Source organism: Setaria italica, chromosome II (genome assembly GCF_000263155.2).
Source record: "Setaria italica strain Yugu1 chromosome II, Setaria_italica_v2.0, whole genome shotgun sequence".
Lineage (NCBI taxonomy): Eukaryota > Viridiplantae > Streptophyta > Magnoliopsida > Poales > Poaceae > Setaria > Setaria italica.
This window is the reverse complement of record NC_028451.1, coordinates 38,204,536-38,221,391: the sequence shown is the minus strand read 5'-3', so window position 1 is coordinate 38,221,391 and position 16,856 is coordinate 38,204,536. Positions and strand designations below refer to the sequence as shown.

The window sequence follows — 16,856 nt, the reverse complement described above, 5'->3', positions numbered from 1 at the left end:
AAAAACAGAGGAACCAAACGGGCTCTTACCCGACGACCACACGGCTGAGTCGACCTGACCGCACCACTGAGCACGCGACACCTGCGACGCAGAGGAGCGGCCACCGAAGCGCCGTGCAGATGTCTCCTCCCACCTCCACGGCCCACGGTGACCGCTATTTCTTCCCAGTTCCCACTCCGACACGCATCGACTCGAATCCGCGCCGAGAAGAGAGGAGACGGACGTGAGAGCCCATCTGAAGCGAGCTTGCCCGCCCGCGCACACAACCGCGACGTTTCCCGACCCCTCGCTCCACCACCCTACTCGGCCAGCCTTGCGGGGAGTCGCGTCTTTTTCTTCATCCCCTACCCGTCACTCACTCATATAACGACTCCATCTCCATACGGTCCAGGAATCTAGCCAATCGCGAGCTACAACCAGCAAGCGTGACCGCCGCACTACTTGCGTACTACCACCGGCTACAGGCTCCTAAATCTGGTCGTCCACCCGGGATCTTGACGAGGCGTGCAAGATTCCTGCTCCGCGGAGCTCGATCCAGCTTCTGCGGAGACTCGGCAGCTTATTATCTCGGTCCCGATTCTGCCGCTACTTCTGGTGCGCCGGATACGAGCGAGACGAATTGGGCAAACATGGCTGCGGCCACTTCTGCCTCTACCATGTCCCTGCTCCCGATCTCCCACCTCAAGCAGCAGCAGCAGCTCGGCGCCGGCGCCGTGGTCGTGTTCCGGCGGCGGCCCAGGGACGCGCGGCGGAGGCGGTACGTCGTGCCGGTACGTGATCTGCTCGATTCCCATCGATCTCCCTTGATAGGAAATTTCTTTTTGGGGCGTCTTTGAGCTGATGAGTCGGCAGGGGGCTGCTGCTCTGTTTCCTGTCTGCGTGTAGACGGCGAGGCTGTTCGGTCCGGCGATCTTCGAGGCGTCGAAGCTGAAGGTGCTGTTCCTGGGCGTGGACGAGGAGAGCGGCGGCAAGCACGCGGCGCACCCGGGGACCAAGCCGCCGCCGCTGCCGCTGCTGCCGCGGACGTACACGCTGACCCACAGCGACGTGACGGCGAGCCTGACGCTGGCCGTCTCCCACACCATCAACCGCGCGCAGCTGCAGGGGTGGTACAACCGGCTGCAGCGGGACGAGGTGGTGGCGGAGTGGAAGAAGGTGCGGGGCCGGATGTCGCTGCACGTCCACTGCCACATCTCCGGCGGCCACTTCCTGCTCGACCTCATCGCCGGCCTCCGCTACTACATCTTCCGCAAGGAGCTCCCCGTGGTACGTGTCCTCCTGCTGCCCACATACACGGACCACATGCTGAATAGTACACAGCACAGTGCCCCCATCTATTTTATTCCTCGAATTCACATTGGCTGGTTGCCTGGCTCGCCAATAATTCAAAGAAACCGCCTGGTTAGCGAGACCCCACGTCGATCGCTACGGCACCACTGCTCGACATCCTTTGCGTCTTGTCGTCTCGTCGCTGCCCGTCGTTTGCCCACGAGCCACGATTGAATTGTGAATCATGCGCACTAGCGGTAGATTTCAGGAAGGGAACATTAGCTCAGTACTAGTCAGTACGGCTCGATCGTTGTCTCGCTAGATATTTGATCAGGCATTCTCTGCCTTCCCGTTCAAAAAAAAAAAATTCTCTGCTTTCACGTGGTGTTCATGGATGTGGGCGGCTGAGACTCTCTGCTGTGTCTGTGTGCTGCAGGTTCTGAAGGCGTTCGTGCACGGCGACGGCGACCTGTTCAGCCGGCACCCGGAACTGGAGGAAGCCACGGTGTGGGTCTACTTCCACTCCAACCTCCCCCGCTTCAACCGCGTTGAGTACTGGGGCCCGCTCCGCGACGCCGCCGCGCCCGCCGAGGACGACGACCCCGCCGCCGCGGCCTCCGGCGAGGCGGGCCGGACGATGCCCGTGGGCGAGTGGCCGCACCGGTGTCCCCAGCAGTGCGACTGCTGCTTCCCGCCGCACAGCCTCATCCCCTGGCCGCACGAGCACGACATGGCCGCCGACGCCACCGCCGCCGGCCAGGCCCAGCAGCAGTGAGACTGCATGTACGGGCGCAGGCACCATCACCGCCGCATGCCGCGCAAATGTAAGCCGTAGCTAGACTAGCGTGTTGTTGTTTGGCTGGGCAGCTGCTGCAATCGCATGCATGCCTGCGCTATTCTTTAATTGGTAGCGTTAGAAATAGCTTGGTTGAGGTCAGGGAATGATGAACTCATGGACATGGTGGTCTTGTACATAGCTACTAGTAGAACGCTTGATCTGGATGGCAAACTTGCCAAGATTGTGTGTGCATGCTGCTGCAAAGATGGCAAGTCCAAGGAGGCCAGCAGGCAAGTTTCATTTGTACACTCTCATCAGTTCTTGGACTGGAACTCCACTAGATTGATTTGTGTAGTGAAATAAACACATGTAAATGGAGAAGATTAATTAAATTAAATTATTTTATTCGACCGTAAAGATCTCGGTCGTGCGTCAATGTCTCTGTCAGGAGGGGTGTGAAGATGCGTCTGAAGTCTGGAACCGGGAGTCGTTGCGAATTTGGTGATTATTGTGTGTACCGAGAATGGACACCGGCGAGGCCGTGCCAGCTGCCAGGAGTTCGGTGTGGAGTTACCGGTAGCTTTCACGTTTGCGTGCCGGTTCGAAATTGGCTATGGAGTTTCTCCCAAATTGATAGGTTTCTCTGCCCTGCTAAATTTTAGCACATGTCACATCGCATATTTGATACTAATTAGGAGCATTAAACATAATCTAATTATAAAACTAATTGCACAGATTGAGTCTAATTCGCGAGATGAATCTATTAAGCCTAATTAGTCCATGATTTGACAATGTGGTGCTACAATAACTATTTGCTAATGATAGATTAATTAGCTTTCATAGATTTGTCTCGCGAATTAGACTCCACCTGTGTAATTAGTTTTGTAATTAGCTCATATTTAGTCCTTCTAATTAGCATCCGAATATCCAATATGACCTTGCTAAAATTTAGCAACTTATATCCAAAGACCACCGGATCGTTTAGGGCGAAAAATCATCTTGCCTTTGCCTGATTGCGGCAACATTGTCGGCAGACGGCAGCCGTGCATTTGCTTGCTTTTCTGCTTGTTAGAACGATGGAAGGAAGGAATCACCAGAAACCCACTAGTATGACCGACGAGAAAAAATAGAATAAAGATGCTATGCTCTTGCAAGCGGCGATTATAACGCGTGCAGTCTTTTTTTTCAGCACACATCAGCTCATCAAGTGCCAATGTTCCTCCTTGACTGTCATCTATATTCTCATGGCTGTGTTTTTTTTTCATGCTCAATTCTGACGATTAACTGACGGATGAAAACGAGGAAGGGGAATCAAGGACATGTAGTTTAGTTTTTATTGCAAAGAGCTTGCATGAATTTCATTTCTGGGAGAAAGCATTGCATCCGCATGTTTTTTTTTCCTTTTTACGAGTTTTTAATTAGGAGCGTCTGCGCATCTGCAGTTCACACTTTTTACAACACGTCAGCCCATGCATGCCTACGGGTAAACGGGCTCCCTTAGTTTAGAAGCAGCAGCGTCCGAACCAACAAGGCCCAAAGGCCCCCTGAGGCCCTGAGCCACACACACTCCACGGCGCGGCCCGTGGATTCAGCATCGGGTGCTTTCCGTTACGTTCCTGGCTTCCTCGCCTCGTCACACCCACTCCCCACTCTCCCAAGGAAGCGAAGCGTACGCGCCCCGCCCTCCGGCGAGCCCCCGCCCGCCGCCGGCGGATCGGACCGGATCCGGATCCGCACTGGCATCGCAGCGCCGCCGATGCCGACCCCGAAGCAGCGCCTCCCCTACTCCACCGCCGGCGCGGGAGGGGGAGGGAGGCGTGCCGCCTCCGGCTCCGGCGTGCTGCCCCCCGTGGTGGTCCTCGTGTTCCTCTTCGTGGTCGCGCCTTCGCTCTTCTTCGTCGTGCGCAATGGAGGTCGCGGCCATGTCCACGTCGCCTCCGGTCCGATTCGCCTCCCTTCCCTTAGCCCCTGATGTCTGGTGCTGTGAATTGTTAATTTCGGGTTATTGTTGCGCGATGAGCACCTAGATTGAGTGGATATCGGTTGAAATTCGTGTATATTGTGGGATTAATGCGCTTTCCAGCAGTAGTTCGACGCGGTTTAGTTGGAGAAGGCATCATCTGTGTAGCTTTGAGCGATTTAGGGATTTGTCAATTTTAGCACACGTTGTGCTGTTGCTTGTTCTGCCCGTTTGGATGGAAACTGTGTAGGTAGAGCATATTTCTCTGTGTCAAAGGATGTTGTAGCCCTAGTGATTTTAGGAATTGTTATCCTCTAGCACATGATGTTACACTTTGCCGTTGCTAGGTTGGTCTGGTTTGATGTATATAAGAGGGTGACAGTAGGCTGCCATTATAGAAACTGAAGTGCATACATATAACATTGCTGTCGTCTAACAAAACTATACGGATTCGCGTGCAAACAGAACTATGTAGTGGGTGGCTGTAAGCACGCTGAACGACATAGGGCATTAACATCGGCTGAAACCTGTAATGGAGGTACTGTTAACATTGTATATAATTCCACATTATGTCATTGTTAGCTGTGAGAATACTGTACTGTTTGAATTCACTGTTTTACTTGAGATAGAAAAGCAATGACATCTTCTGTTTACCTGCAGATCCCAAGGGCAGGAATGGCGATCAGGTACCTATCAAACCAGAAAGGGATTCAATTGGTTCAGTATCATATTTCTTGAGGGTTCATTTCACTTTGTGAATTCCCTTGCAGGAAGCAGTGACAATGAAGAATCTGAAATCTATTTTGCCAAAAGAGGTCAGAACATTTTGCGATCAGTGGTGCAATTTTTTTTCCCTGATATTTCTATAGCGCTATAGTTCCTTTTTTTTCTTCACACTGCCACACATGCTCCTTAGGTTGATTCACCATGGTCCGTGGATGTCCACTTCTCCCATCATACTTAATACTAAGACCAGATGTTTCTACTTTTGAATGACACGCATGTAGCTTATGCGCTAAACTATGTGTAGTTTCAACGAATGACCATGCCAGAATGCGGTGAATGAACAATAGCTTTATAGCTAGTTGTCCTCTCTGTGTGTTATCTCATGTTTGTCAAGTATTGTTGTTTCCCTTTCTCATATAGTTTATCTGGTAAAGAAAATAATTTTCATGACCTAGCATATTGGCTACTGGCTTTATGTTGCAGTCTGTTTATTGCATGGCTATCGTAATTCAGTAACTATGATTGATTATGTTGGCTGCATATGAAACAGCCATTTATCTTTTTTATTTGTCCTCAATTTCTTTGTATTTGCACTTTTTTGGTCTTCAGGTGATTGACGCTATAACTGCTAGTCAGCAAGAAGCAGGCACTTTGAGTCTCGACTTCTTTAGGAATCATGAATCCCCCTCATGGAAAACTGATGATCTAGTCACTGACATGAGCATGTATGTCGATGGCAAGGCTAATGATGAAAACAGTGTGCCAGAACATGATTTACCAACAAATAAATCACCCAAAGATTCAGGTACAAATATAAACATGAATTTCCGAAGCTATTTTCCATCTTCTGGTTTGGTGCACCAGAATAAAGTTTTCTCGATGCAGATGAACATCAAGTTGACACAGCAGCAAAAATAGCTCGAAGGGTAACAGTACTAACCTTGTATACATATTGCCTTGTTCTGGTCTCTGTTGGTAGCTTGGTATGCATTTCTTACATCTTTTTTACTTGCCTGGATACTGTAGAAACTAAGGGAGAAAAGGCGTGAGAAGAGAGCAATGGAGTTGGTGCGCAAAGATGATGAAGCGCGTGTTAAGCTGGAGAATGCCGCTATTGAGCGATCAAAGGCTGTCGATTCTGCTGTGCTTGGGAAATACAGCATATGGAGAAAAGAGAATGAGAATGAGAATTCAGACTCCACAGTTAGGTTGATGAGGGACCAACTTATTATGGCTCGTGTCTATTCTGCGCTTGCTAAATCAAAGAACAAGAGTGGTCTATTTCAAGAACTGCAGACCCGAATCAAGGAAAGCCAGCGGGCTGTTGGAGAGGCCGCTGCAGATGCTGACCTGCATCACAGGTGTGAACTTGTTTCACTTCTTTCGTTATTCTAGAATAATTCCATTTCTTTTTTTGCTTTCTTCTTATACAAATCATCTGCTTTGCAGCGCTCCTGAGAAAGTCAGAGCAATGGGTCAAGTTTTATCAAAGGCTAGAGGAGAATTGTATGATTGCAGAGCGATAACTCAGAGACTAAGGGCTATGCTTCAGTCAGCAGATGAACAGGTCAGGAGTTTGAAGAAGCAGAGTACATTTCTTAGCCAGTTGGCTGCAAAGACAATTCCAAATAGCATTCATTGCTTGTCTATGCGTTTGACAATTGATTACTATCTCCTCCCCCTGGAGCAACGGAAATTCCCAAGGAGTGAAAACTTAGAAAACCCAAGTCTCTACCACTATGCACTTTTCTCAGACAACGTCTTGGCAGCCTCTGTTGTTGTGAACTCAACCATCATGAATGCCAAGGTAACTGCCATGTCCTTTTAATCAATTGCACTTCTCAGGCTCTCACTACTACACTTACAAATTACAATGGTGGTTTCTAACAGTGATGCTTGAAATGACTGTTTCAGGAACCAGAGAAACATGTTTTCCATCTTGTGACTGATAAGTTAAACTTTGGAGCCATGAACATGTGGTTTCTGCTGAACCCACCTGGCAAGGCCACCATCCATGTTGAGAATGTGGACGAATTTAAGTGGTTGAACTCATCATACTGTCCTGTGTTGCGGCAACTTGAGTCTGCTGCCATGAAAGAGTACTATTTCAAAGCTGATCGTCCTACCACTCTCTCAGCAGGTTCTTCAAACCTAAAGTATCGGAACCCCAAGTACCTCTCTATGCTGAACCACTTGAGGTTCTATCTCCCAGAGGTCTATCCAAAGTTGGATAAGATACTTTTCCTCGATGATGACATAGTTGTGCAGAAAGATTTGACAGGGTTGTGGGATGTTGATCTTAATGGGAAGGTCAATGGTGCTGTGGAGACCTGTGGGGAGAGTTTCCACCGTTTTGACAAGTATCTTAATTTTTCAAATCCACATATTGCTCAGAACTTTGATCCGAATGCATGCGGCTGGGCCTATGGGATGAACATCTTTGATCTGAAGGAGTGGAAGAAGAAAGATATCACTGGGATCTACCACAAATGGCAAAACATGGTGAGATTTCAAAACTCGTTACTGAATTGCGTTGATTTACAAATTGATTTACTGAACTCGTTTGCAAATCTGTACGTTCTTAGTTTAGGCCATATCTCACACGATTCTTTTTCTGTTCTGTTTTTTCAGAATGAAGACAGAGTTCTTTGGAAGCTTGGGACACTTCCACCGGGCCTCTTGACCTTCTACAAGTTGACGCATCCCCTGGACAAGTCCTGGCATGTTCTTGGATTAGGATACAACCCAAGCATAGACCGTTCGGAGATAGATGGTGCTGCTGTTGTCCATTACAATGGGAACATGAAGCCATGGTTGGAGCTAGCAATGACCAAGTACCGACCATATTGGACCAAGTATATCAAGTATGACCACCCTTACATCCGTGGATGCAACTTGAGTGAGTAGATACTAGATAGACGTGAAGAAGAACTGACGGAGAGGAGCCAGCTGGACAGAAGTGTTGCGCTCCCATGTCCTTGCGGTACCTCAGCAAACCTGGAGCTATTGAGTGATGTATATAGCTAGCGGTTTCTTTATTCAATTATACGTGCATTTTGCTTGGCCGTCAGAATTATCAGGAGAATAGCTGTTAAAATGTGCATTTGGGGTTGGTGTCGTGTGCTGATTTGGGCCGGTGTGCCTACAGAACCGAGTGTTGTCGCAATTGCATTGCCTTATGTATTAGATGATCTAAAGTACAAGCCAAAGTCAAAGGCATGAATCAAATGGGTTAACTAAAATAGATCTGTTTCTCTCTACTATCTTAAGAAGAAAGCTTGGTTTCTTCTGTGATGATTCCTGAATCTGTAACAATTCAAACCTCTCGTCATCGCCCTTCTTCGTCCTGTCACTGTACAGCGGCGCCATGATGCCCATGATCAGGACGGCCGTCTCCCTCTTAACCCGTGCCTGCCGGTTCTCGCCTCCCCCGCAAGGCCAAACTGCGTCAGCAGGTGGCAGTGGCACCTTGGTGTCGCCGCGCCACTGGCGGCGAGACGAGCCTTCGACTGGCATCTTCTCCCCGGCGCGTTCGACCCTCGCCACGCCGCGGTCCTTGATCCCGTGCGCGTCACAGTGCCCCGTCCTGCCTTTGCAGCAGCAGGTGGCCGTTCTCCTCGAGGCGGTCGATGTCGTCGCTGGAGCTGACGCGGCGAATGGCGCGGCTCACGTCAGGTCGTGCGGCACCAGGAGAACGCACGGGCCTCGACTATTTGCCCTCTTGCACATATATAGGAAAAAAAGAATTGACATGCAAATGATAGTGTTTATGTGCAAATTTCATCGATGAACATCTCATGTACATATGTGAGTAAAAGTGTGTGGGTTCTGGATTCCATTTTGTATAATTATTATTTGTTCATCATTTGTGGTACTACCATGAATATGATTATAATAAGGGGGTGTTTGGTTCTTTAGGAGCTCCTAAAATTCCTATCATATCGAATGTTTAGATACTAATTAGGAGTATTAAACATAGACTAATTACAAAACCAATTGCACAAATGGAGGCTAATTTGCGAGACGAATCTATTAAACCTAATTAGTCCATGATTTGACAATATAATGCTACAGTAAACATGTGCTAATGATGGATTAATTAGGCTTAATAGATTCATCTCGTGAATTAGCCTCCATCCGTGTAATTAGTTTTATAATTATCTCATGTTTAGTCCTCCTAATTAGCCTCCAAATATTTGATGTGACATGAATTTTAGTCCGGACTAAAGATCCAAACACTCCCTAAGTGATGTACCAAGTAAGATTACCTTTTAAATTATATACTATGAAAATATAGAGAGTACACAGCTCGGTGCAATAGAGGAAAACGTTACATGGATGGTAGGAGCAAACATGTAGGGGCAACAATGTACATTGGTGGTACATTGAATGTACAACAGAACTGCAAACATGCGGTACACCTACATACAGAAGCAGAAATGCCTGTTACGGTGAGTATAAAATTATGTTAAATAATTGGTTGGAAGTCCCAAAAGCTGCAACATCTCATGTGAAGGTGGGAGGGGGACCAGTTCAGATGTGCAGGAAAGTCAAAAAGGAGCTTGTCAACGTGCAGGGTTAGAACTTACAATTTTTATGGAAACCAACACTTCTTTATATCTATCCATACAGGATGTAAAGAAACTTTATATCCCATCCATACTGCGCCAAATGCAGAGAGGTGCAGAATACAACTCAGAAAAAATTGGACGGCACTAAAGAAAAAACAAACATTCCGGAACAGCGCCAAATGCAGAGAAGTGCAGAATACAACTAAAAAAAATTAAAAGACACTAAAGAAAAAACAAACATTCCGGAACAGATCGACGATCCGAACAAGTTCTAGCATGTCTGGCAGGTGTAACGTCCATTTTCCACCCCCTTCCCTGTGGATGCGGAGCCCTGTGCGGTTGTGTCGAAGTCGAGGCAGTACGCGCGGGGGTCGTGCCGCGTGATCGTGCCCGGCGGCGGCAGATCGAACGGCCGCCGGCGAGGGGGTTGGAGATCCTCACGGCGCAGCTGCGAACGTCAGGTATCGGAGGCAGAGCAGGGCTGCCGCACGCGCTGAAATGTCGATCGACGCGCCCGCCGTGAACATGGCCGCGACGGCCCACTCCTCGTCGAGAACGAGGCCGTGGCTTGGGCCGCTTGGCGCCGCTCAGCACCGGGGAAAAGAACAGGACGGTGTGCGTCAGCTGCCAATCCGCGGGTAGTGCTGAGCGGGCGGCGCGCAGGGGCTTGCGGCATCAGCCGTAGCACAAGAGGCTCGAGACGTGCAGGCTTGGGGTAACGCTTTGGGTTGCCTTGGGTTCTCCTACTCCGATCTCCGAATAAAGGAGTACGTGCTCGTGACTTGTACGAAACGAGTTGCAGATTATATTAAGTCGAGATGTCAGTCGTCACGGTTGAAGGCAGCGACGCAGCGTATGTGAGGCTTGAGATTTTGGTTTCCACACATGACATGGCCCAACCGTAGTATGGACGTTGATCGCATCATTCTTAGACAAACAATAGTCAGGCCGCTTTCTCTCGGATTAAACAGTGCTGCCGGCCGGTCTATTTTGCTTACACCAAAGTACCAAACCAAGAGATCGAGAGTAATGCTAGTAAAATATAAAGGCCAGTGATGATATGTGTATGATGTGTCTGCCATTATAAAATATGCCAAGATCAACGTTAATGAGAAATAAGTTCATTATGCGAAGAGAGTGAGAGTTATGCTAAAGTATTTTAGATCATATTTTGGCGACTTGGGCAGCATGGCATATTTGCACATGTTGTTCAATAGGTTAAATGGGCTTTTGTGAGAAATTATTGAAGGTCAAATGATGGCAACGGGTATTTTTAAATATTCCATCCATCCTTAGATATATGACATGACGTCTAGGACAAGCTAATTAGAACTTATCACTAAACTAATTAACTTGTCATATACATCATATATTTAAGGATGAAGGGAGTATATTTTATTTTTCAATCGCTTGAAAATTAGGATTTTTCTATCAATAGATGGCTGATGGCTATTAAAATATCATACCTTAAACTTCAAATATCTTATCATTATAGTATTTATTGGACGTCCTAAGCTCAAAGGACGTCCATTGATAGATGACCGGTGGCAAGCAGTGAAGGCGGTGGAGAGTCAAAAGGAACGGGATAGCATGATGGAGGGCACTGTTCTCGAGTGTTCTTTACGAATGGTCCGACTGTTATCAGCCTTCTCTATTCACATAGCCAAGTTTATATGAATCTAGTCTAACTGACTAAGTGGCCAACATATTTTTTATTAAAAAATGTTGGTTATGAATTTTTTCCCCTCAAGGATTTTCCAAATTCGACTAAACAAACTTTGATCAGTTGACAAAATAATTAAGAGAACTAGGAATTGAAAAAACAATTTAAAAATGTTGAATATGTTGTAGACTGGTGAAAACCGAGACGTGTGGGGGGTGCAGGTTTTGACGAGAGGAATAAATCCTCAAATTCCTGAGAGGTGGAAGACACGCAAAGAAGGAACATGATCGTGGTATGCGCAGGGACGAAGCTACATTGTAATTAGGGGTGCTGATGCAACCCCTCAAAATTTGCAAAAATAGTGATTAGGTTTAACTTTCACCATATAAGCTGTAGTAAATATGACCTCATTAGACCATAGTTTATTAATTTGGTGATTGAGTGACAATATAATCATCAGGACTAATAGCCTGTCAAGCATGTGCCTTGTAGGTTTTCTAGGTTACAAGTATGCAAACCAAACCATAGCAAGGTTCAAATCATAGCATTTAAGTATCCAAGCTATGGTATTCAAGTGACCAAGCCATGCTATTTAGAATTATTCTATGGTATTCAAGCATCCAAATGATAGACAAAATCCAAAGATGATCTGACGGTCTATCGGAGCAACCGTACGAGCAAGCGTTGGAGCAATTGGTACAACGGGGAAATCAACTTGAGTTCTAGGAAGCACCAGATGATCCTTCGAGGATCATTTTACAAGCATCAGAGCAATTCGCAGAGGAGGCAGAGGAAATCCTATAGGACCGGATGATCCGATGGTCAGAAGTTAGAAGCATCGGACGAAGCAATTTACTTTGGAAAGTTTTGGAGAGGTTTTGGGCAAAAACCATTCAGCACCGGAAGTTCCAATGGTACCATTGGATGAAGCATCATATGAATTTTGATGTGTTAGTGAAGAACTTGGGCGCGGGGGAGCCTACGGCTAATTGTACCAGATGTTCTGATGCTACCCAAAAATATACCATCGGAACATCCGATCGTACACTTTAACTAGCCATTGGAGCAACGTCTCTTTAAGGCCTTGGGCTATTTATACCCCCTCTACTCACCCATTTGAAGTGGCGGGATGAATCTGAAGTGTGCAGGAATCCATCGGAGATCAAGAACACGTCCAAGCCACCAAAAGTGCTTAAGTGATTATTCTAAGGCTTCGCACAAGCTTAGGAAAGTGATTAGTGCTAGGATAGGCCTAGAGAAAGGGAGAGTGCAAGGTGTGCCTACCTTGTGATTGGTTGCAGGAGTGAACCACAGTTGTACAACGCCAGCAAGTCTTCGATCCTCTGGCTTGGTGTGGAGCGGCGTCGACGACCATGTGCGGGGAACGTGGAGACCCCCCTTCCTTAGTGGAGAAGCTCTTTTGTGGAGACGGCATCAAGGTGACCGGGGAACTTAGTGTGAGCCTTAGTGGCCAAGCCTTTGTGGCAAGTCAAGGGGTGTCCCGGGAGAGACTTGGTGACTGGGAAGCAATACTCTTGTGTGAGTGCTTCAACAACGTGGACTAGTGGTGGCTTAGTGCCTACCGATACCACGGGATAAATCATCGTGTCAAGGGTTTGCTTCCCCTCCTTAGCTCTTACGTTTCCATATTTCATACTTGCAACTTGCGTGCCCTTACTTTCTTAGTGTACTATCTTGCTAGAATTGGCTCTAGGTTGCAAAAAATATTTTGGGATGAGGGTTTCACACTAGATCAACCATAGTTGCACACATCTTGATCGCATGATCTAGTTTAAGTTTGATGCAAAAGTAGTGGAAGCCGTAGGTTAAGATTTTAAGTTGCCTAATTCGCCCCCTCCCCCTCTTAAGCTACGAGCACCGATTCCTTACATAAGCATCACCTAGAGCTCAATTCTATGCACACATAAGGCAAACGCACACTGCTCTAATTGCTCTAGCTTTGCCACTGGGCATGCGTGATTGTGATCCAAGGGCTATGAAATGTAGAGTCAAGCAAACATCGTTTTCAGTCACTTGGGCTTCAGTATCACCCCGTATTTTTCTTATTGCATCTGGCAACCAAATAACTGTTGGTGCTTTTTTCTGTTTTATGCATAATGTACTTTTGAGTTCGTTTTCTTTGTGCACTTAATGTTTGCTATTCTTGGATACACAAATAAGTTATCCGAGTGTTTGCAGAGAAGGGATCAAGATATTCTTAATGCAATCTCCCTTGTTAATGTGGCAAAGAACAAAATGCAACAGTTAAGGTCTGATGGTAACATCTGTTGCTTCCTCTCCATTCTGCAGATGGGGTTCATTTTCTTTTTCTCAAGTGGTTTATTGGCAGGTCTTGCTGCGAGCTTTCCATGGATTTTCATTTCATTGACCAATCCAATTGACATCTTCATCCATAAACAAATAGAAGCGGCAGCAGTCACTGGCAGATTAGGTGTGGTAAGTACTACTAATTCCCTTTGTTTTTGTTCTGCTGCCTGCGCTAGATCGCTTCACTTGGTCTGCTCAGGGAAAGAGGCAAACTGCCGCCTTATTGAATAGCCAGGGAACAGGGATACTATATAACAAACAAATGCACCGAGCCGCATGAAAAGGAACAAGGAAAGTTCAGAGGCAGTCTGAACCGAGACCCCTGCCATGAATCATGACGTGGTGCTACTGCTCTGCCAAGTTCAACTCTCTGACTGACCTGGTCGCTGGTCGTTAGCGCGCACGGGTCATGTACTCACGTGGCATGCAATCCATCTGATATTCAGACGAACAGTAGCGGCCAGGCATATGAATGGAACTGCAAGGTCTATATACCAGTATCTTTCAGTCCCCGTACACCTGCCATTATATTAGTTTGAGGTTACAAGAGATTAAGGTGATGCCTCTTCTGGCTTCTAGAGACCACACTCTTCACCACGTCTTCACACGGGAGGGGGAGGTCACTGTTAGAGGAGTGAAGTCTCCAAGGAGAGGCAAACACGAGGAGGACAATTTTGTAGCCAGCGAGACAAACAACAACAGGCCAGACCTAGCGAGCTAGGCGCCCCTGGAAACATTCCTCTTCCAGCCTCGGTTTCTCACCTGCATCAATCCACATCCGCATCCAGATCGGTCGTCCTCCTCCTCGGCTCCCGGTTGCAGCTCGTGTCCAGCCTCTGCGGCGCGCGTGACCCGTCGATCGGCCTGTGGAGATGATCAACAGGTGCTTCTGTTGCGTCGCCGGCGATGACGAGCCGGAACCAGCCGCCGCGCCCGCCGGTCGTCGTCGCAGGTACGCATATATGCATCATGAACCATGCGTGTCTACTAGTGTACCTCGTGATTCTTGGTAAGCTTTTACTAGAAATTGCATATGTGTGCCGGTGCAATATGTGTGCCGGTGCATGCACACGACTGTGTCTCTGATGAGGCGTTCGGTTGGGCTGATGAACCTTCTTGTGATGCCGTCCTGGGTCGGATCGGATGAAATTCAAGAACGAATCCGTCGAGGACGCCCAAGAACAGGAGCATGGAGTATCCATGGGAGATATACAGCCTCAAGGAGCTCCTGCAGGCGACGAACAACTTCAACGACAGCAACAAGCTCGGGGAGGGCGGGTTCGGCACCGTCTACTGGGGCCGCACCTCCAAGGGCGTCGAGGTGCATGCACGATCCGTCCATGGTGTTGTCAATTTACATGTCGTAATTCGTTTGTTGCCGCCGGCGGCCGGCGCGTGTATCCTTAGAAATATTAAAATTGGTGTACCACATCATGTTCAGATCGCGGTGAAGCGGCTGAAGGCGATGACGGCGAAGGCGGAGATGGAGTTCGCCATCGAGGTGGAGATCCTCGGCCGCGTCCGTCACAAGAACCTCCTCAGCCTCCGTGGTTTCTACGCCGGCGGCGACGAGCGCCTCATCGTCTACGACTACATGCCCAACCACAGCCTACTCACCCACCTCCACCCCCACCGCGGCGCCCCCTCCTCCCAGCAGCATCAACCCCTCGACTGGGCACGCCGCGTCGCCATTGCCATCGGCGCCGCCGAGGGCCTCGCGTGAGTCATCATCTGAACACATTCCGGCCACGGTCACGATGCCATCTCGTCTTGCTTAGAATCCGTCCTTTCCCTACAGGTACTTGCACCACGAGGCGAACCCGCACATCATACACCGGGACATCAAGGCGAGCAACGTGCTGCTGGACGCGGACTTCGTGCCCAAGGTCGCCGACTTCGGGTTCGCCAAGCTCATCCCGGACGGCGTGTCGCACCTGACGACGCGGGTGAAGGGCACGCTGGGCTACCTGGCGCCGGAGTACGCCATGTGGGGGAAGGTCTCCGAGAGCTGCGACGTCTACAGCTTCGGCGTGCTGCTGCTGGAGCTCGTCAGCGCGCGCCGCCCGCTCGAGAAGCTGCCGGGGGGCGTCAAGCGCGAGATCGTGCAGTGGGCGGCGCCGCTGGTGGAGCGCCGCAAGTGGGATCGCATCGCGGACCCGCGCCTCGCCGGGCGGTTCGACGCGCAGCAGCTCCGCGCCGTGGTCGAGGCCGCCATGCTGTGCGCGCAGAGCAACGCCGAGAGCCGACCCGCCATGGCCGAGGTCGTCGAGATGCTCAGGTTCAGCGGCGAGCGGCGGCCGACTAAGGAGATCGTCCCGGTGGCGGCCGCGAGCAGCGAGGAGACAACAGACCTGGACGACGTCACCGGAAGCAGCGAGCCCCTGGACAGGCGGAGCAGCTGGAAGCTGACAAAGCTGAGGTGATCGATCGTCCGTGTGTTGAATTCATGCTCCTCGCCATGCATGCATGCTTAGTTGCCCACCCAGATCAAAGCCAAAGGCATCAAAGTCTCAGAGATTCAGCCATGTTATCACATGCGATCGAGGTGCAATTATGCAAATGATTAGTGCCAATTAGATTGCATAGTTAATTGATGAGGTTACGCAATTGGCGGTGATAATGTTTGGTGGAGAAATCAAGAGTTGTTAATCATGTCGGCCTGCAAAGTTTTGTTTGCTTGTGTTGTGGGTTTTGTTAATTACATTTGTTTTCTTGTTTGATATAATAAATTGGAGCTAGCAGATGTGCAGAAATGGTTAAGCTAACAATCAATCTTTGTTCTGTACAAGCTTAGTAGCTTGGGTTTGTGCACAGCACAGCCTGATGCCATTTGTAAGGAGTGGACTCAGAAATTAAACGCCGAAGAACAGATGAATTCAGCCGCAATGGGTGCTTGGATAATATATATGGTCTTCTGTAGTTATCAAATTAATGGTGGAATTCTCAAAGAAGTAAAGGTGGTCCAACGGGCGTTCCGTCCAAGAGCATTTGAACATTGACTGTCAGAAACATCATACAGGTGTTAAACATTTTTTTATTTAGTCCAAATATAATTGAGCTTCGACTGACCTCTGGAGCTGGTGTTCAGAAGTGGTATAGATGTTCAAATTTTGTAAATTTATTATTGTCCAGGGTCTCGCTGTTAGAGTTTCGGTTGTAATTCAGGTAGTTTGGCTACCATGCGCCGGCACAAAGTATAGGAGATAGACTCGTGTACGAGCATGAAAATTATGATCTTAGACTCGAATTATTTAGAGATATTTTTTAAAAATGTAATTCAGATTATAAAGCAAACCGAATCCTAGGTAATCACGATTGTATTCGTGTAAAATTCTTGATGTTATTCACCACATATAAACGTGTAAACATGACGAGATAAAAGACAACCACATTTCTTCCTTTTTTTATGTGGTAATCAGAGCATCCTCTTCCTAAATATAAAAAAAAACCTTACCCAGAAATTCTTGCGCCAGGGAAATTTCCTGCGCCAGAATCCCCTGCACCAGAATCTTCTGCTCCCTGCGCCAGCGCCACAACCTGCTTCCTGCGCCAAGCTCCTGT

At 48.3% G+C, this 16,856-nt stretch overlaps 3 protein-coding genes across 4 annotated transcripts; all 3 read left to right on the top strand.

The window, feature by feature from the left end:
* Positions 1-185: 185 nt before the first annotated feature.
* On the top strand, positions 186-2,483 carry LOC101765893 (protein STAY-GREEN, chloroplastic). Its single transcript, XM_004957392.3, has 3 exons — positions 186-770; positions 886-1,266; positions 1,706-2,483. The coding sequence occupies exons 1-3, from the start codon at positions 630-632 to the stop codon at positions 2,042-2,044; spliced, it is 861 nt and encodes a 286-aa protein (XP_004957449.1). The 5' UTR covers positions 186-629; the 3' UTR covers positions 2,045-2,483.
* A 1,192-nt stretch (positions 2,484-3,675) lies between these two features.
* LOC101765484 (polygalacturonate 4-alpha-galacturonosyltransferase) lies at positions 3,676-7,996 on the top strand. 2 transcript variants are annotated; one of them, XM_012844026.2, is made up of 10 exons: positions 3,825-3,987; positions 4,473-4,545; positions 4,668-4,693; positions 4,778-4,822; positions 5,343-5,538; positions 5,619-5,659; positions 5,760-6,094; positions 6,183-6,540; positions 6,648-7,235; positions 7,365-7,996. In XM_012844026.2, exons 1-10 carry the CDS (start codon positions 3,955-3,957, stop codon positions 7,638-7,640), a joined length of 1,971 nt encoding a protein of 656 aa, XP_012699480.1. In that variant the 5' UTR covers positions 3,825-3,954; the 3' UTR covers positions 7,641-7,996. The 2 variants fall into 2 exon arrangements, with proteins under 2 accessions (XP_004957448.1, XP_012699480.1); XM_004957391.4 differs by lacking the exon at positions 4,473-4,545 and having other exon boundaries at positions 3,676-3,987.
* A 6,057-nt stretch (positions 7,997-14,053) lies between these two features.
* On the top strand, positions 14,054-16,046 carry LOC105913865 (PTI1-like tyrosine-protein kinase At3g15890). The gene is made up of 4 exons (XM_012843938.3): positions 14,054-14,247; positions 14,451-14,616; positions 14,737-15,014; positions 15,094-16,046. The coding sequence occupies exons 1-4, from the start codon at positions 14,168-14,170 to the stop codon at positions 15,716-15,718; spliced, it is 1,149 nt and encodes a 382-aa protein (XP_012699392.1). The 5' UTR covers positions 14,054-14,167; the 3' UTR covers positions 15,719-16,046.
* Positions 16,047-16,856: the final 810 nt, after the last annotated feature.

Bases quoted from the DNA above. Each gene is read 5' to 3' on its own strand.
- LOC101765893 (XM_004957392.3), top strand. From the start codon at position 630: ATGGCTGCGGCCACTTCTGCCTCTACCATGTCCCTGCTCCCGATCTCC. The intron at 771-885 runs GTACGTGATCTG...GTCTGCGTGTAG, and splicing joins GGAGGCGGTACGTCGTGCCG to ACGGCGAGGCTGTTCGGTCC. The intron at 1,267-1,705 runs GTACGTGTCCTC...TGTGTGCTGCAG, and splicing joins TCCGCAAGGAGCTCCCCGTG to GTTCTGAAGGCGTTCGTGCA.
- LOC101765484 (XM_004957391.4), top strand. From the start codon at position 3,804: ATGCCGACCCCGAAGCAGCGCCTCCCCTACTCCACCGCCGGCGCGGGA. The intron at 4,694-4,777 runs GTACCTATCAAA...ATTCCCTTGCAG, and splicing joins AGGGCAGGAATGGCGATCAG to GAAGCAGTGACAATGAAGAA. The intron at 6,095-6,182 runs GTGTGAACTTGT...TCTGCTTTGCAG, and splicing joins GATGCTGACCTGCATCACAG to CGCTCCTGAGAAAGTCAGAG.
- LOC105913865 (XM_012843938.3), top strand. From the start codon at position 14,168: ATGATCAACAGGTGCTTCTGTTGCGTCGCCGGCGATGACGAGCCGGAA. The intron at 14,248-14,450 runs GTACGCATATAT...ATGAAATTCAAG, and splicing joins CCCGCCGGTCGTCGTCGCAG to AACGAATCCGTCGAGGACGC. The intron at 15,015-15,093 runs GTGAGTCATCAT...CTTTCCCTACAG, and splicing joins GGCGCCGCCGAGGGCCTCGC to GTACTTGCACCACGAGGCGA.